Source organism: Dama dama, chromosome 9 (genome assembly GCF_033118175.1).
Source record: "Dama dama isolate Ldn47 chromosome 9, ASM3311817v1, whole genome shotgun sequence".
In the NCBI taxonomy this organism is placed as follows: Eukaryota; Metazoa; Chordata; class Mammalia; order Artiodactyla; family Cervidae; genus Dama; species Dama dama.
Window position 1 is genome coordinate 54,773,461 of NC_083689.1, and position 20,248 is coordinate 54,793,708.

Below are 20,248 nucleotides of genomic sequence, written 5' to 3' on the forward strand. Positions count from 1 at the left end.
TGGACAATTATCACCGATTGGTTACAACCAGAGTCCTTGACAGGGAACAGTTTTCCTCTTACAACATCACTGTGACTGCTAAAGATGGAGGGAGCCCATCTCTATCCACAAATGCTTACATTTTGCTGCAGGTGACAGACATCAACGACAACCCTCCCACATTTCCCCACACGTCCTATGCTGCCTACATTCCTGAAAACAACCCCAGAGGTGCCTCCATCTTTTCCGTGATGGCCTGTGACCCCGACAGCAACGACAATGCCCATGTAACTTATAGCTTGGCTGAGGACACCCTTCAGAGTGCACCCCTCTCCTCATACATCTCCATCAACGCTGACACTGGTGTCCTCTACGCACTGCGTTCCTTTGATTATGAGCAGTTCCGTGAACTTCAGTTATGGGTTACAGCACAGGATGGTGGGAATCCACCCCTCAGCACCAATGTGTCTGTGAGCATATTCGTGCTGGACCAGAACGACAACACACCTGAGATTCTGTACCCTGCACTCCCCATGGATGGTTCCACGGGCGTGGAGCTGGCACCCCGCTCCGCAGAGCCCGGCTACCTGGTCACCAAGGTGGTGGCAGTGGACAGAGACTCGGGACAGAACGCCTGGCTGTCCTACCGCCTGCTCAAGGCCAGTGACCCAGGGCTCTTCGCGGTGGGGCTGCACACGGGCGAGGTGCGCACAGCGCGGGCGCTGCTGGACAGAGACGCGCTCAAGCAGAGCCTGGTGGTGGCCGTCCAGGACCACGGCCAGCCCCCTCTCTCAGCCACCGTCACGCTCACCGTGGCTGTGGCTGACAGCATCCCAGACATCCTGACTGACCTAGGCAGCCTGAAGCCCTCAGTGGATCCTGACGACTCCGGCCTCACACTCTACCTGGTGGTGGCGGTGGCCGCGGTCTCCTGTGTCTTCCTCGCCTTTGTCATCGTGCTACTGGCGCTCAGACTGCGGCATTGGCACACGTCGCGTCTGCTCCAGGCTTCGGGCAGCGGGTTGGCTGGCGTGCCGGCGTCTCAGTTTGTGGGCGTGGACGGGGTGCGGGCTTTCCTGCAGACCTATTCGCACGAGGTCTCGCTCACCGCGGACTCGCGGGGGAGTCACGTGATCTTCCCGCAGCCGAACTATGCGGACACGCTCATCAGTCAGGAGAGCTGTGAGAAAAAGGATTTTCTTTCAGAAGATAAAGAAGAAACATTTTCTCAGGTAAACTCTCTTCCCAATATTCCTGTGAGTTACTTTGCTAAAAGAAATAAATTTACCTAATTACTTAGCTGTCTCCACAGTTTACCATACCTTTTCTATTTCCCATATTTCTTTGTGGACATGTTCAGTTTAAGAAATAGTCCTCATGTATTATTTCTCACTAGTTCTAAGTGTTCACATGGTGTAACAGGGAAGAGGAGCTAGAATCATTATGTCATTAGTATAAATCTGGAATTAGTAGGTGAAGATGATATTTAGGTTATCAAAAGAGCCTTAGGTTCAGGAGGGAGGGGTCATATGGATACCTGTGGCTGATTCATGTTGATGTATGGCAGAAACCAGCACAATATTGTAAAGCAATTATCCTCCAATTAAAAAAAATTAATGCATTAACAACAACAAAAAAAGAGCTTTAGGAACTGGGGTATCTGGTTTCTCCTACTTTCTTTCTCATCCCTTAGCAAACCATCCCAATCCTCTTGAATCAACAGTTCTTTGTTAGATATATGAATGTTGACTTTTGTTTCCTCAAATGTCTCCCTCTTTTAAAATTTAATACTTTTATTCTTTATATTTGTATTTGTTTATGAATATTAATAAATACTGTAGTTGTTTGTTTTCATCTCAGTCTTTATGTTTTTCCTTCAGTTTAGCAGTGAGATTCCTCATATTTTTTTATTTGAATGATCCCTACTAAAGATGTGTTTAGGAATAGATATGCTTCACCATGTTTCAGGAAGGTATGTCATGCAATCTCTGTTTAGTTCAAAATATCATTAGCCTCTAAAGTAGCTGTGTTCCTTTAAGAGTAATTGAGTTATCATTTGCTGTGTTAATATAATACATGGTTTGTATAATAGTTAAGGTGTGTCTGTTCCCTGTTACTTTTTATTTTTCTCATATGTGGAAACAACATTGCCTTTTTATCTTTAAAAATAATATATATCCTCAAGGGATTCAGAGACCATATCAAATAATTGCCCCTAAAGATTCTCCTTTTACATTTCTCTTCTCAAAGTTTCCTACTCACAGCAGCTGTTGAATATTTTTCCAGTTCCTCCACCAACATCAGTCCCCCTTAGAGCCAAGTTTTCCTCCCCCATTCCTCTTCCCATGTTGGCTTTTAGTATGTTAGTTATATACTTAATAACAAAGAACAAAAAATACACTACTATTCTGTGTGACTGGGATCATCTTTTATTTGGAAATAATCCTGTACTAAGTCAGTCATGTATATAATGGTGCCATCATTCTTTAAGATGTTGTGATTCTTTATATGAATGTTGCCGAAGTGAGCACAAGATGTTGTGATTCTTTACTGTTTAAGGGCACCTGAGGGAAATTGTGTTATTACTATTACATAATTTTCTTTGAGATAAAGTTGGCACTCACTGTGGAATAATACAAACATTTTGCAAGTAAATAAAGTACGAACTGGGGAAAATTGAAAACAAAGTTCCTTTTAGTGTATACAGTAATTCTTCATTATATAAATGCCTTATGCATAGCTATATAATGCATCATGATTGAAATGACAAATGAGTTCCTATTACTGTGCTTGGAGAGGAAAACAAATACAGGAAAAGGATTTCTGGAATACAAAATAAAAGTTTATCTCTACTAGTTTCAGTTTTGGTCCTTAAAAACATCTTCACACTCTAATTTTAGGCAAAACAGAGTACTTTCAGTACCCTGAAGTTCTGTGGTTTTTCTCTCACATCTAGGTATTGCCATATTATTCTGTCTTGTATCCAGGCCTTACCCCTCCCTGATCTACTCCTCTCAGGTTTCTTGGGAAAACCTTTGCTAACCTCCAAGGCCAGCTTGGAGGCCCTCTCATTGCCCTTGGCCTCTGACCTTATGGCAGTATCTCACTGCGCTATAATTCCTTGTTTGCTTTTGTATCCTTATAACTCCATGAAGGAAGTAGCTGTGTTTGTATCGTTAAATCCCCAAGTATTGTCAGATACTCAATTATATGTGTGTTTAATGAATGGGTTAAATGGAAAATATTGAAACTAAAATGTCAAGCTATGAAGGGCCGATTTCAAGAGGCATACCTTATAAATATGACTGATATTTCTGTGCAGTTCTTAAACTTTGAATATTTCAAAACAGTAACTTCAGCATGTTTGAAGCAATATTAGTGGCATTCAGGTTAACTCATGGCTTATTAAGGAAGATATTCTAAATCTTTTAACATATAGCGGTTCAGTTATGTGACACAAAAACTGAGCCCATTACCTCTGAGCAAAAAGAATTTCAGGTGCTTGGAAACTTAAAAATTTCTGACTTAGATTTGTCAGAGCGTGCAGTGAACGGTTATGCCTCTGAGCGTCGCTGTTCACCACTCAAGAAGGAAAACGCCGCTGAAGAGCTAGTCCTTTTCCTTGTTTCCAAAGAGCAGAGAACCAGCAAATCACACTTGGAAGATCCGAGGCTGCCTCAAAGCTCACCCCGTCAGTCAGCCAGCTCTGTGACCTATAAATTAGGCCCACGAAAGTCTTAGTTCCTTGATAAAATAAGACTGAAGTCTGCCTTGGGAAACTGGAACCCAATTCAGAGAAAATAATTAACCGAAACGGAAATGACCAATTACCAGAGATTCAGAAAGTGCGGAAGACTGGCCCTGCTGTGCGTGCTTCTGGGGACGCTGTGCAAGACCGGATGCGGGCAGATCCGCTATTCGGTGTCAGAGGAGCTGGACAAAGGCTCCTTCGTGGGTAACATCGCCAAGGACCTGGGGCTGGAGCCCCAGGAGCTGGTGGAGCGGGGAGTCCGCATCGTCTCCAGAGGTAGGACGCAGCTCTTTGCTCTGAACCCGAGAAGCGGCAGCTTGGTCACCGCGGGCAGGATAGATCGGGAGGAGCTCTGCGCTCAGAGCCCACAGTGTCTGGTGAGTTTTAACATCCTGGTTGAAGACAAATTGAACATTTTTGAAGTAGAAATAGAAATTAAAGACCTTAATGACAATGCTCCTGATTTTCTGATGGAGGAATTGGAAATAAAAATTGGTGAACTAACAGTTCCTGGAACTCGATTTCCACTTAAGACTGCATTTGACCCAGATGTGGGCACGAACTCTCTGCTGAACTATCAGCTCAGCCCCAGTGACTACTTCTCCCTGGCTGTGAAGAATGTCACTGATGGGGCCAAGTATCCAGAACTGGTGCTGCAGCGGGCTCTTGACAGGGAGGAAAAGAAAGTTCACCAACTTGTACTCATTGCTTCTGATGGTGGTGACCCTGTCCACTCTGGCAACTTGGGCATCCAAGTGACAGTGCTGGATGCAAATGACAATCCACCAGTATTTACCCAGCCTGAATATCGAGTAAGTGTTGAAGAGAACCTGCCGGTAGGCACCCAGCTGCTCACAGTGAATGCCACTGACCCTGATGAGGGATTCAATGCTCAAGTATCCTATGTACTAGATAAAATGCCTGGGAAAATCGCTCAGATTTTTTATCTCAACTCAGTGACTGGGGACTTATCGATATTAAAAAATCTGGATTATGAGGACGCTACTTTCTATGAAATTAAAATAGAAGCACAAGATGGACCAGGTCTCCTTTCAAGAGCTAAGATTCTGGTCACAGTTCTGGATGTGAATGACAATGCCCCAGAAGTTACAATTACTTCTCTCACAGGATCAGTTCCAGAAGAGTCAACTGCTGGAAGGGAAATTGCCCTTATCAATGTGCATGATCGGGATTCCGGGCAAAATGGACAGGTCACAGTTTTTGTCCTGGGAAATATGCCATTTAATTTAGAAAAATCAATAAACCAATATTACCGCTTAGTGACAGCCAGATCTCTGGACCGTGAACAGGAGTCTGAATATAACATCACTCTGAGAGCTACAGATGGGGGTAGTCCGCCACTGTCCACAGACACACACATCACCCTGCATGTGGCAGACATCAACGACAACCCACCGGCTTTCACTCATGCCTCCTATTCTGCCTACATTCCTGAAAACAACCCCAGGGGAGCCTCCATCTTCTCTGTGACAGCCCAGGACCCTGACAGCATTGAGAATGCCCACATTACCTATGCACTGACTGAGGATACCATCCAAGGGGCGCCTCTCTCCACCTACGTCTCCATAAACTCAGACACTGGAGTCCTGTATGCTGTACACTCCTTTGACTTTGAGCAGATTAGAGACCTGAAGCTACTAGTGACTGCTAGTGACAGTGGGAACCCTCCACTCAGCAGCAACGTGTCTTTGAGCCTATTTGTGTTGGACCAGAATGACAACACACCTGAGATTCTATACCCTGCCCTCCCCACTGATGGTTCTACCGGTGTGGAGCTGGCACCCCGCTCTGCAGAGCCCGGCTACCTGGTCACCAAAGTGGTGGCAGTGGACAGAGACTCGGGACAGAACGCCTGGCTGTCCTACCGCCTGCTCAAGGCCAGCGAGCCAGGGCTCTTCGCGGTGGGGCTGCACACGGGCGAGGTGCGCACAGCGCGGGCGCTGCTGGACAGAGATGCGATCAAGCAGAGCCTGGTAGTGGCCGTCCAGGACCACGGGCAGCCCCCTCTCTCGGCCACCGTCACGCTCACCGTGGCTGTGGCTGACAGCATCCCAGACGTCCTGACTGACCTAGGCAGCCTGAAGCCCTCAGTGGATCCTGACGACTCCGGCCTCACACTCTACCTGGTGGTGGCGGTGGCCGCGGTCTCCTGTGTCTTCCTCGCCTTTGTCATCGTGCTACTGGCGCTCAGACTGCGGCATTGGCACACGTCGCGTCTGCTCCAGGCTTCGGGCAGCGGGTTGGCTGGCGTGCCGGCGTCTCAGTTTGTGGGCGTGGACGGGGTGCGGGCTTTCCTGCAGACCTATTCGCACGAGGTCTCGCTCACCGCGGACTCGCGGGGGAGTCACGTGATCTTCCCGCAGCCGAACTATGCGGACACGCTCATCAGTCAGGAGAGCTGTGGGAAAAGCGAGCCTCTCCTGATATCTCAAGATTTACTGGAAATGAAAGGTGACTCCAACGAGCTCCAGGTGAGTTTCTTTTAATATTTTAAAGAACAGTTATGCCACTGTGGTTATTATAAATTTTTAATACACATTTATTTGAAAATAAAGCAATGAAGTAGTCATTGGTTCTTTTGTTTAAAGGTGTTCCTCTCTTCTTCTGGGATTGTGATGGGGCTGCACTTCCTTGCCTAGTATAGCTGAGTGGGCCTAGTAAATATTTCTGACCAATACATTGTAAATAGAATTATGTGACTCTCTTCCCAGAGGAAATCCTAGTTGTCATTGTAAGAATTACCAGATCTCTAACTTATTCTTTGAAATTGTGACTGTGCCTCCTATCTAAGTCCTTGAATGACTGCAATGAAAGAAGAGCCCTGTGGTTGACTCAACATTGATTTGTATACCTGTGATAAGTAGATGTTTTATTTTAAATCTCTGTGATAATGAAGTTTGTCACTTCAACCTACCTAGCCTATCCTGATAAACAAGTATATAGTATTTTAGGCTCTAATAATATGATGCTTAACTCCTTCCAAGACAGACCAAACTGGATTCATCCTGATAACATAAAAACGATAGGGTAAAAAATATAGAGGTTTGTAAAATTCTTTTACCTGGCATGTAGTCCCTACTTGGTATACTTTAAAGTGTGTGTATTTGTGTGTATCCATATGGATTTCAGCCTTTTCTCTGAAGGTGGGAAGCTCAATTGCCTAAACAGTTGTGAGCCTTGGAGTGCCATTCCTTGTCCTTTGAGACAGATTATAAAATGTAAGGAGATATGTCTTAGCTTCTTTGAGAGATTTCCAGACCATCCACTTCAACCATGGAAAAGGAGTCCTTAAACTTTTTATAAAAATATTTATATATTTATTTGACTGCACTGGGTCTTGGTCACAGCATTCAGGATCTTCAATCTTCCTTGTAGCATATGGGGTCTCGTTCTCTTACTTGGTATTGAACCTGGCCCCCTGAGTTGGGAGCATGGAATGTTAGCCACTGGAGCACCAGGGAAGTCCCATGCATCCTGCAACTTTCTTGAGCTATAAATTGTTGACCCATTTTGAAATTTATGAAATTATTTTCACCCATAAAGAGAGTCATCCAAAATTAGGCCTAAATAGATTTCATTAGGTCTTAAACAAAGGAGTACATCTCTCCTTCAGTGTGTTAGGAAGGGATACATTCAAACATGAGTGACAAAAGGGCCTGAACAAAAGAGCTGAAAACAGAGAAGGGTGTAGTCTCACTTAAACCTGCAAATGCACCACAGAAAAAAGGCACATTACCTTTGGAATATTTGTTAGGAAAAATCTTTATGATACTAATGTAACTTTCCTTGTAACGAGAAAAAATATTAAATGGCTAGGGCCACAGGAACTTTAGATGTTCAAAGAGAATTTTCTAAGAATTTCATGTAAAATATAACCTACACATATATTGGGAAAATACATAGAGTACAAAGGCATCTATTTGTGTGGATGATAAGTCTCAGCATGCCATTTTCACTAGAAAGGATTTTTTAAGGATAGGCAAGACTTCATTGCAATAAATGGGAGGAGGGTTTATAATAAAAGGAACAGAAAGTATCAAGACACGAAGTAGGGCAAACAAGGGAAAGGCTGTCTTGGGAAAACAATGATCTGTCTTGACTGGAATGTAAAAGGAGTATGGATTAGCACCACAGGGTAACAGAATAAATTGTTTGGTTGGTATCTAATCTGGTAGTGCATTTGAAATAAAGGTGTTTGTCTGTTTTACTTACCTAAGACTGGTTTAAGGAGTATAGCTAAGTTTCAAAATGGAAGTGTCTAAGAACTTTCAATTCCTCTCCAAGATTTACCAGTGATCAAATCAAACTCATTACACATATTAGTGTGTAAATTGACTGGAACTGAGTATTGGCATTAAGGAGTATTTGTGTATAAAATCATATAGTAAAAAAGCATTGATGTCATTAAAATAAATATACTTACATGAGATTTAGTTTTATGAAAGCAGATGTGTGCTCAAATACTAGATTGGTCTCTTTAACAAACTATCAGGCTCCTTTGTACTTAATGGGAAGGTTACATATACTTTAAAATGTTGAGCAATATAGTAAATAAGTCTAGGATGTTTACTTTCTCTTTTTTCCAAAGATTAAATGTTTTTATCCACTAACAATAATCTAATTAGTTACATCCATACTAGTCATGCCAGTGTTTATAAATACAGTAGACTCACTGAAGATATTTTTGCCCTCCAAAATAAATAAATAAATAAAAGCTGTATGCCGTATGGAAAATCTTTAATGAAGAAAGAAGAATAAAATGATGGCAACTTTTAAAAGATGATGAAAATCTACACAATATCAGATTTGAAGGGAAAATTTGAATAGTTCTTTCTAAAAAAATAAAAAGACAAGATATATTAATAGATTCAAGAGCTCACAATTTGAGGAATAGGTAGTTGGGTAATATGCAGTTTTCTCAGGCAACCTCCTGGTGCCGCTGTTGACCAAAGGGAAAATAAGCGTTCTCAGTTCTGCAGGAGTGGCCGGAAGTGTTTTCTTTCTTGCTTTGTCCTGTACGCATCAGAATGCAGACGCACCTCCTGTGCAACCTCAAGTGCCTGACAAATCGTACCCTCAAATCACAGAAGTCCAGGGTGCTGTGTTGATTATTTAAACATCCCAGAGACATCTTGAAGAGCAGCTTCCCAGAGAGTTCAAGAAATGCTTAGGAGCTTCAGAAAAGCTGAAACAATGAAAAGTCAGGTACTGTTTCTCTTCCTGCTGTCATTGTTGCGCGGGGCAATCTCCCAGCAGATCCAGTACTCTATTCCAGAGGAGCTGGACAAGGGCTCAAGGGTGGGGAACCTGGCCAAGGATCTAAGGCTCAGTGTCCAGGAGTTGCCAGCTCGAAACGTGCGGATTAGTGCAGAGGACTTTTTCAGTGTGAGAGCAGAGAATGGGGATTTGCTAGTGAGTGGCAGGATAGATCGAGAGAAGATTTGTGGGAGAAAATCTGAGTGTGCTGTAGAATTTGAAATGGTTGCTGACAATCCAATGACTATTTTCCATGTAAGTGTTGCAATTCAAGATATTAATGACAATGCACCACATTTCATTGCAAAAAGCATTGACTTGGAAATCTCTGAGTTAGCCTTACCAGGGGTAAAATTCTCTCTGGATTCTGCGCAAGATGCAGATGTAGAAAGTAACTCACTGAAGAAATATTTCATCAGCCACAATGAGCACTTCTCTCTGTCAACAAAGCAAAGTCCTGATGGAAGTAAATACCCAGAGTTACTGCTGGAAAAATCTCTGGACAGAGAGCAGCAGAATTCCCACAGTTTAATCCTGACTGCCATGGATGGTGGGGACCCTCCTCTAAGTGGCACTACCCTGATCCGGATACAGGTCACTGATGCCAATGATAATGCTCCAGTGTTCAGCCAGGACACTTACAGGGTTAGCCTCCAAGAAAATGTGCCCCGGGGAACCTCCGTGCTGCAGGTGATGGCCACTGACCAGGACGAGGGCATTAATGCAGAAATCACCTATGCCTTCCTCAATGCCCCAGCAAGTGCCAGCCTCCTCTTCATTCTCAATCCAAATACTGGTGACATCACAACCAATGGTACATTGGACTTTGAAGAGACAAGTAGATATATGTTGGGTGTTGAAGCCAAGGATGGAGGTGTACACACGGCTCACTGTAATGTTCAGATTGAAATTGTTGATGAGAATGACAATGCCCCAGAGGTGACATTCATGTCCTTCTCTAACCAGATTCCTGAGGGCTCAGACCTGGGAACTGTAATAGCCCTCATTAAAGTGCAAGACCAGGATTCTGAGCAAAATGGTTTGGTAACATGCTATATTCAGGAAGAAGTTCCCTTCAAATTAGAATCCACCTCTAAGAATTACTACAAGCTAGTGATTGATGGTGCCCTAGACCGAGAGCAGAAGGCAGAGTACAATGTCACCATCGCAGCCACTGACAAAGGCAAGCCTGCCCTTTCCTCCAGTACAAGCGTCACCCTACATATCCGCGATGTCAACGACAATGCTCCAGTTTTCCACCAGGCCACCTATGTGGTCCACGTGCCAGAAAATAACCCGCCTGGCGCTTCCATCGCACATGTCAGCGCCTCCGACCCTGACCTAGGGCCCAACGGCCACGTCTCCTACTCCATCGTGGCCAGCGACCTGGAGCCGCGCGCGCTGTCGTCCTACGTGTCCGTGAACCCGCAGAGCGGCGTGGTGTTCGCGCAGCGCGCCTTCGACCACGAGCAGCTGCGCGCCTTCGAGCTGACGCTGCAGGCCCGCGACCACGGCTCGCCCGCGCTCAGCTCCAACGTGAGCCTGCGCGTGCTGGTGGGCGACCGCAACGACAACGCACCCAGGGTGCTGTACCCGGCGCTGGGACCCGACGGCTCGGCGCTCTTCGATACGGTGCCCCGCGCCGCGCAGCCCGGCTACCTAGTCACCAAGGTGGTGGCGGTGGACGCAGACTCTGGACACAACGCCTGGCTGTCCTACCACGTGCTGCAGGCCAGCGAGCCCGGACTGTTCAGCGTGGGGCTGCGCACCGGCGAGGTGCGCACGGCGCGGGCCTTGGGCGACAGGGACGCGGCCCGCCAGCGCCTGCTGGTCGCTGTGCGCGATGGGGGACAGCCGCCCCTCTCGGCCACCGCCACGCTGCTCCTGGTTTTCGCCGACAGCCTGCAGGAGGCGCTGCCGGACCTCAGTGACCGCCCAGCACCCCCTGACCCCCAGGCTGAGCTGCAGTTTTACCTGGTGGTGGCCTTGGCCTTGATCTCGGTGCTCTTCCTCCTGGCAGTGATTCTGGCGGTCGCCCTGCACCTGCGACGCTCCTCCAGCCCTGCTGCTTGGGGCTGCTTTAAGCCTGGTCTCAGTTCCAAGTCTGCACCTGGGGTTCTCCCCCACTACAGTGAGGGAACATTGCCCTATTCCTACAATCTGTGCGTTGCTTCACAATCAACTAAGACAGAATTTAATTTTCACAATGTGACCCTGGAAACGGCTCCCCCTGGGGATCTCCTAGGTGAAGATCCTTCTATGGATATAGGTACCAGTAACGAAGACCCCCAAATCGCCTATGATTCCTCTTTTTCCCATCAGGTGAGTTTTTGCAGACTTACTTAAATTTTATTGCTGTATTTCATTTTCAATAGTGTATTATTAATTTTGATCCTTCTTCATTGTTCTAGTGATGGCAGTGGGAGAGGAGGTATATTGGATGGGTTGAGACTGGTTTCTTGATTGCTCAGTAGTCTTGGTGGTTAATTATTACTAGTTGTTACTTCTCAATTTGTACTCTCGGCATTTCTGTACTTCCGCAAATCCTGCTAAAAACAGCTTTTTCTGTCACTGCCCTTAGTAATAGCACTGCCCTTACATGCCTTTTTTTCAAGATTGTAAATGTACTAACATTTCTTTCTTAAGTTAAAATTTTTGTTCATCTTCATCAAATACATTTATCCTTTTCTGTGATGTATTAATATAACCTTCAATAATTAAGTCTCTTAGAACTTTTTAGCTTTATCATATGTAGCAAAGACTGACAGGTTTCATATTTGAATCACTAACTTTGGGTCTTTTTTCCCATTTTGTAAACTGTCAAGGGTAATTTTCTTGACCATCCTTAAATAGTTTTTATACCCTATCTACTTTGTCACTGCTATAATGAGGAATGTAATGGACATTTTGTTGTATACAGAGACTTTTCCATAATTTTTTAACATAGACTTCTGATAAGTGAGTCAGATTTTTTTCAACATTTTTCAAATGTTTTCAAAAACATTTTTTTACCTCTCAACCCCCAGAAAGTTGTGGTCTTTTGAGGATTGTGAAAAATACCTTCAGCCTACTCTCCAAAGTCAGAAAATTTTAAAAGCTCTGAATAATTCATGGAGTTTTGAGTCTGATCAAAATTTATGAGTAATTTCTAGAAACTAAATATTATGTGAGTAATAATCAAAGAACTGAGTACTTGCTGCTTTATCTCAAATTTTCTCAGATTAGTAAACTGCTCTAAGTATTCATGAATAAGAAGACTATAAAACATGCAATGATAATATAAATAATTATTAAAATATTTCCTTTTTATCAATTATTTCTAAAACCAAAACTAAAGTTATAAGTAATAGTAAGATAATACCTTCTGGATGTGTCCTAATGTGGAGAAGATCACTGAAACACCATATACCCTTTATAGTGCTTCAGTTTAACTTTCCTGTCTTTTTACCTTATATTACTTCTTTTAACATCAGTTATTTGCACATTGTTTTAGGTTTTGCAGCTTCATTAATGACTCATTCATTAAGCATTGAAAAATTATTCGAGTATATACACAATAAAATGTGCTATTCTAGAGTTTGAGGATTCACTGTGAACATGATTCTCACAGACATAACCTGTGGTCTCGAATCTTCTTATTTAAAATTAATGAGCAAATATCCTTCTCAAACCTATTATCATATTTGTCAAGCCCATTTACAAAGGGGTAAAACTAGCTCTTAAACAGTAAGATATTTTCTAACAAGGGAATTAAAAACTTGCCCCATATTTTAAGGGTCAATCATGTGAGAAAACTTGTTTCTGTGTAGGTTGAGACTAGAGCCCAGATCTCCCATTTCTTTGACACTGTCTTTTCAACTATTTATTCTTCTGTTCTTCAAGTATAACCTTGTTTTGGGGAGGGGTAAACATATCCTTTTTGCAATGCAAATTGAAATTGAGCTATGAGAATAAATAATGCAATGAACTTAAAAGAGGTAGAAAAATTCTTGCAAAAAAACTTGTCTCTGAAAAAATAAATTATCAGGCTTACTGTACAGGAAGCTTTGGATCAATTATAGATTTTCACTGCAAATTAAACAGCAGATGTTTGGGTTTTCATTATTTTGGAGAAAATTGAACACGGAAAAGAAATGGTGTACAAGCTATCCTTTCTTTACCAAGTATAGATTGCAGTAACAGGTTAGGACTCTGAGTGTCGCTGTTCACCAATCGGGGGAAAAAAGAACCAGGAATTTAATCCGTACCACAAGATTTCTGCATCACAACGCGCTGGCTTTGGGGTTTTAGAAAGCTTCTTCGAACTGGACCCCCGAGAGCTCCAACATCCAACGGTGAAAGTACCTTATCCTAGACCCCAAAGATCCTGGGGATCCCCAAGCCTCCACCAAGGGAACACCCAAGCGCAAGCTATTCCGCCGCGGGGCTGTCATGGCGTCTCCTTTCTGCCCAAACTGCTGCCGGCTAATCTGGATCTGTGTTCTCCTGGGGGCCCTGTGGAAAATTCGGGCCGAACAGATCCGCTACTCGGTGCCTGAGGAGCTGGAGAAGGGCTCCTTAGTGGGCAACATCGCCAAGGACCTGGGGCTGGAGCCCCGAGAGCTGGCGAAGCGCGGAGTCCGCATCGTCTCCAGAGGTAGGACGCAGCTCTTTGCTCTGAACCCGCGAAGCGGCAGCTTGGTCACCGCGGGCAGGATAGACCGGGAGGAGCTCTGTGACAGATCTCCCAAGTGTGTAGTAAACCTAGAGATTCTCTTAGAAGACAAAGTGAAGATTTTTGGAGTTGAAGTGGAAATAATTGATATTAATGATAATGCGCCCGACTTTGGGGCAGAGCAAAGGGAAATAAAAGTCGCTGAAAGTGAAAACCCTGGGACAAGGTTTCCTCTTCCTGAAGCTTTTGATCCGGATATAGGGATAAACTCCCTACAGGGTTACCAGCTCAGCTCGAATGTCCACTTCTCCCTAGACGTGCAAAGCGGAGCCGATGGGATTAAGTATCCTGAGCTGGTACTGGAGCACGCCCTGGACCGTGAGGAAGAGGCGGTTCACCACCTCATTCTGACCGCCTTTGACGGAGGCGACCCCGTTTACTCTGGCACTGCCAGGATTCTTGTAACACTTGTGGATACCAACGACAATGCCCCGGTATTCACTCAGCCCGAGTACCACATCAGTGTGTGGGAGAATGTGACGGTGGGCTCCAGGCTACTCACTGTAAGAGCCACTGATCCAGATGAAGGAGCCAATGGAGAAGTCACATACTCTTTCCGGAAAGTAAGAGATAAAATATCGCAGCTATTCCAGTTGAATTCTCTGACTGGGGACATAACGATATTGGGAGGTTTGGATTATGAGGACTCTGGATTCTATGATATAGATGTAGAAGCCCACGATGGACCTGGTCTCCGAGCCAGAAGTAAGGTACTGGTGACAATTCTGGATGTAAATGACAATGCTCCAGAAGTCACAGTTACATCTCTCACCAGCTCTATCCAAGAAACTTCTTCCCCAGGCACAGTAATTGCACTTTTCAATGTGCATGACAGTGATTCAGGAGAGAATGGCCTTGTCACGTGTTCCATTCTGGATAGCCTGCCATTCACACTTGAAAAGACCTATGGAAATTATTATCAGTTGTCGACACACAGGGCTCTGGATAGGGAAGAAGTCGCAGAATATAACATCACTGTAACTGCCACTGACCACGGAACTCCGCCATTGTCTACAGAAACATACATCTCACTGAACGTGGCAGATGTCAATGACAATCCACCTGCCTTCCCTCATGCTTCCTACATGGCCTACATTCCAGAAAACAACCCGAGGGGAGCCTCCATCTTCTCTGTGACCGCCCATGACCCTGATAGTAACCAGAACTCAAGGGTCACTTACTCTCTGGCTGAAGACACACTGCAGGGGTCGCCTCTCTCCACCTACGTCTCTATAAACAAGGACACTGGAGTCCTGTATGCTTTGCAGTCCTTTGACTATGAGCAAGTTAGAGACCTGCAGCTACTGGTGACTGCTAGTGACAGCGGGGACCCACCACTCAGCACCAACGTGTCTCTGAGCATATTTGTGCTGGACCAGAATGACAATGCACCCGAAATCCTATACCCCGCCCTCCCCACGGATGGCTCCACGGGTGTGGAGCTGGCACCCCGTTCTGCAGAGCCCGGCTACCTGGTCACCAAGGTGGTGGCAGTGGACAGAGACTCGGGACAGAACGCCTGGCTGTCCTACCGCCTGCTCAAGGCCAGTGAGCCAGGGCTCTTCGCGGTGGGGCTGCACACGGGCGAGGTGCGCACAGCGCGGGCGCTGCTGGACAGAGATGCGATCAAGCAGAGCCTGGTGGTGGCGGTCCAGGACCACGGCCAGCCCCCTCTCTCAGCCACCGTCACTCTCACCGTGGCTGTGGCTGACAGCATCCCAGACGTCCTGACTGACCTAGGCAGCCTGAAGCCTTCAGTGGACCCTGACGACTCCGGCCTCACACTCTACCTGGTGGTGGCGGTGGCCGCGGTCTCCTGCGTCTTCCTCGCCTTTGTCATTGTGCTGCTGGCGCTCAGACTCCGGCATTGGCACTTGTCGCGTCTGCTCCAGGCTTCGGGCAGCGGGTTGGCTGGCGTGCCGGCGTCTCAGTTTGTGGGCGTGGACGGGGTGCGGGCTTTCCTGCAGACCTATTCGCACGAGGTCTCGCTCACCGCGGACTCTCGGGGGAGTCACGTGATCTTCCCGCAGCCGAACTATGCGGACACGCTCATCAGTCAGGAGAGCTGTGGGAAAAGCGAGCCTCTCCTGATATCTCAAGATTTACTGGAAACAAAAGGAGAATTCAGTCTTAATCAGGTGAGTCAAATCTTGCCACACTGAAACGTAGGGAGAGAACTGCATAAATGTCTACAATTATATTTCATATATATATGTGTGTGTACATATATAGATCAATAAAACACTTCTTTTTTAGTATTCTGTTGCTTTAAAGTGGAAAGACAGATGATCCTTCAGTAATGATCAGTAACTGTTACTACACCTAAAAGTTATTTATCTTTTGTAATCTTCATTTGGTTACAGTGTCAGTAGCAATTTCTTAATTTTATACTTGTAACATCTCACATCTTTAAAGCCATTATTCTTTAGGCATTACTGAAAGGATAGACTAGAATTATGAAATAGGAAGAAATTGTGTAAATTCATATTAACACATTCTCTTGTATGAGGCTATTATTTCATCTCTATTGAGTATTTTTAAATTTCCTCTTTTTACACCCTACTGTGTTTTGCTTGAAATTTGCTTTTCTTTCCTTTCAGACAGGTGTTTTCTATTATGATTAAACAATAACACTTTATAAATATTGGGGAATATATTTAAATTTTGGATATAACTTTCACAGGGATAGTTTCTTGATTGGATTGGTACATTTCACATATTGTGTTGTTACAGTTTGTGACATGCAGTGACTATGTATGGTTTCTTTGGTGCAGGTGATTGTCAAAAATATTACCCATTTAATTCCACTCATATTTAATAGATTGCAGAAGTGATTTTAATAACTTCTAAACTACCTATTATGGTATCAGTGTGAGACCCTTTTTGATTTCTAAGGAAAGCTTAATTGAACTATGCCTCAATTAAGCTTAAGAAGAAGAGTTTGAGTTTCTAAATGCTTTTGTCTTCATGGGAAATTGTGGTGTAATCCTAGAGTAAAAGAAGAATGTGTATGATACATGTAACTGGCATGGGGAGTGGAAAAAGAAAATACTGATAATGTATATTGAGAAGCAAATTGTATCTGAGGAGAGATCATTTAAAATAGTGAAGCTTAAAAATATAATTTGGAAATGTCAATTGTCCTGAGACTATGACAGACATATTTGGATTCTTGGGTTAAAAATGCATTTTTAGAATCAGAGTGATACTTTTTCCTGTGTGTGTTTTTTTTTTTTTTTTGGTGCCTAGGAGGTTGATAGATTATTTATAACTAGTATAACATGAGAAATACATTGTTTGAATGGACATTGGGTTTCTATTAGAAAAAAATATTTCTGGTTACATTGTTGCACAATTATATGATGGATTAGTACATAACTATAAGAAATTAAAAATAGAAAACCTCTTTATGTCCTACTGTTAGAAAATGTTATCTTCAAGACATAATGAGTGAAAGAAGCAAGATGTAGAACATGGAATATTGTTTACTTCCTTTTGTATCTAAAACCAAGGGAGAACATTTATAAAATTCTGCTGAATGATACAAAACATACTAATGGAATGATACACTAAAACCATAGCACTCATTTCTCCTGAGAGAAATGTGTTGTTGAAAGCAGAGAGGGAGAGCCTGGAAAACATGACATGTGTACATTTTGAATCTGGAATTGTATGAATGTATGTCTATTTAAAAGCAAATACTCCTTATAAGTTTAAAAAAAAAAAAGGAGAAAGAAATAGTTTTTTCCAACACCTTTAGAACACATTAGTGCAGTTTCTCGGAAAAACCTCTGGGCGTCGCTGTAGGTCAAAAGAAGAGAGAGAAGATAATCAGAGACGCATTTGGGAGCCTCTAAGAGGGTAACTTCCTGCTCAAACCAACCACACCGAGGAGGCCAGTACAGGTTTGGATACAAGAAACAAAAGCAGGAAAAAGTGACCCTACCCCGGATTTTGCCACCCCGGAGGGTTTCTCTTCTCGACCGAGAAGCAGAGCAGCAGTGGAGGGAGACGGGATGAAGCGGAGCACTGAGATGAGCGGCCGGACGCGGTGGCGGCAGGTACTGTTACCGTTCCTGCTGTCTTTATTCCGCGGGGCTCTCCCAGACCAAATTCGCTACTCAATTCCCGAGGAGCTGGCCAAAAACTCGGTTGTAGGAAATCTTGCTAAAGATCTAGGGCTCACTGTCCCGAACTTGTCGGCCCGGAAGCTGCGGATTAGCGCGGAGAAGGAATATTTCGTTGTAAAACCTGAAAGCGGTGACTTACTTGTGAGTAACAGAATAGACCGAGAGGAGATTTGTGGGAAGAAGCCTCTGTGCATTCTGGATTTCGATACTGTCGCCGAAAACCCACTGAATATTTTCCATGTAACAGTAATAGTAGAGGATATAAATGACAATACTCCGCTATTCAAACAGAGTAAGATTGATTTAAAAATTGTAGAATCCACTAAGCCAGGTAAAACATTTCCACTAGACCCGGCACTAGATTCGGATGCTGGTCCTAATTCACTGCAAAGATATTACCTTAATGACAACGAGTACTTTGATCTCACAGAGAAACAGACTCCAGATGGACGTAAATATCCTGAGTTGATTCTGAAACATTCTCTGGACAGAGAAGAGCAGAATTTTCATCAACTGCTACTGACAGCTGTAGACGGTGGGGACCCACCCCAGAGTGGCACCACCCAGATCCAAATTCAAGTCACAGATGCCAATGATAACCCCCCGGTGTTCAGCCAGGACGTGTACAGAGTCAGCCTGCAAGAGGGTGTGCCACCTGGCTTCTTAGTACTTCGAGTGACAGCCACCGATCAGGACGAAGGAGTCAACGCGGAGATCACCTACTCCTTTCATAATGTGGATGAACAAGTGAAACAGTTTTTTAACTTAAATCAAAGAACAGGAGAAATCACGTCAAACAATGATTTTGATTTTGAAATTGCTAATAGTTACACTCTTCGTATAGAAGCGAAAGATCCTGGAGATCTAGCAGCCCACTGCAGTGTCCAAGTCGAAATTCTCGATGAGAATGATTGTGCACCTGAAGTGATTGTGACTTCAGTATTTACTCCCCTACCAGAGGATTCACCACCAGGAACAGTGATCGCCTTGATAAAAACTAAAGATAGAGATGCTGGAGAAAATGGAGAAGTTTACTGCCAAATCTTGGGAAAGGCCGAGTTTATATTGAAATCTTATTCGAAGAACTATTACAAGCTAACGACAGACAGGACCCTGGACCGAGAGGAGATCTCAGAATACAATATCACAGTAATGGCCACCGACAAAGGCAAGCCACCCCTCTCCTCTAGTATAACCATCACTCTGCACATCGCAGATGTCAACGACAACACTCCGGTTTTCCACCAGGCCTCCTACGTGGTCCACGTGCCAGAAAATAACCCGCCTGGCGCTTCCATCGCACATGTCAGCGCCTCCGACCCTGACCTAGGGCCCAATGGCCACGTCTCCTACTCAGTCGTGGCCAGCGACCTGGAGCCGCGCGCGCTGTCGTCCTACGTGTCCGTGAACCCGCAGAGCGGCGTGGTGTTCGCGCAGCGCGCCTTCGACCACGAGCAGCTGCGCGCCTTCGAGCTGACGCTGCAGGCCCGCGACCACGGCTCGCCCGCGCTCAGCTCCAACGTGAGCCTGCGCGTGCTAGTGGGCGACCGCAATGACAACGCGCCCAGGGTGCTGTACCCGGCGCTGGGACCCGACGGCTCGGCGCTCTTCGACACGGTGCCCCGCGCCGCGCAGCCCGGCTACCTAGTCACCAAGGTGGTGGCGGTGGACGCAGACTCTGGACACAACGCCTGGCTGTCCTACCACGTGCTGCAGGCCAGCGAGCCCGGACTGTTCAGCGTGGGGCTGCGCACGGGCGAGGTGCGCACGGCGCGGGCCTTGGGCGACAGGGACGCGGCCCGCCAGCGCCTGCTGGTCGCTGTGCGCGATGGGGGACAGCCGCCCCTCTCGGCCACCGCCACGCTGCTCCTGGTTTTCGCCGACAGCCTGCAGGAGGCGCTGCCGGACCTCAGTGACCGGCCCGCGCCCTCTGACCCCCAGGCTGAGCTGCAGTTTTACCTGGTGGTGGCCTTGGCCTTGATCTCGGTGCTCTTCCTCCTGGCAGTGATTCTGGCGGTCGCCCTGCACCTGCGACGCTCCTCCAGCCCTGCTGCTTGGGGCTGCTTTAAGCCTGGTCTCTGTGTCAAGTCTGCACCTGGGGTTCTCCCCCACTACAGTGAGGGAACATTGCCCTATTCCTACAATCTGTGCGTTGCCTCTCAAACAGCTAAGACAGAATTTAATTTTCTCAATATCACTCCAGAAGTGGTTCCTCCTCAGGATCTCCTCTGCGAAGATGCCTCTTGGGTGCCAAGTACTAATCATGGAGATGCTGGAGTCCCATTTGCCTCGGATACTATTTTAAAGGTGAGTTTTAATTTAATTCACTTATTTTTCTTCGCGGTTTCAATGTTTCTTAACAAATCACCTGAGTGGAGTAGAAGTCTTCAATTCACA

The 20,248-nt window shown here is 45.3% G+C and overlaps 1 protein-coding gene across 9 annotated transcripts in view; it reads left to right on the forward strand.

The window, feature by feature from the left end:
- The window catches only part of LOC133062488 (protocadherin gamma-C5), a 178,017-nt gene that overhangs the window by 7,620 nt on the left and 150,149 nt on the right, over positions 1–20,248 (forward strand). Inside the window, exons 1-2 of one of the 9 annotated variants that reach the window (XM_061151528.1) lie at positions 3,254–6,222; positions 20,072–20,158. In XM_061151528.1, coding sequence (XP_061007511.1) covers positions 3,799–6,222; positions 20,072–20,158 — 2,511 coding nt within the window. In that variant the 5' untranslated portion in view covers positions 3,254–3,798. Of the gene's footprint in view, positions 1–683; positions 2,748–3,253; positions 6,223–8,761; positions 11,330–12,858; positions 15,860–17,145; positions 17,402–17,577; positions 20,159–20,248 lie in introns of those variants that run through there. The other 8 variants (XM_061151531.1, XM_061151550.1, XM_061151552.1 and 5 more) reach the window with 8 other exon arrangements.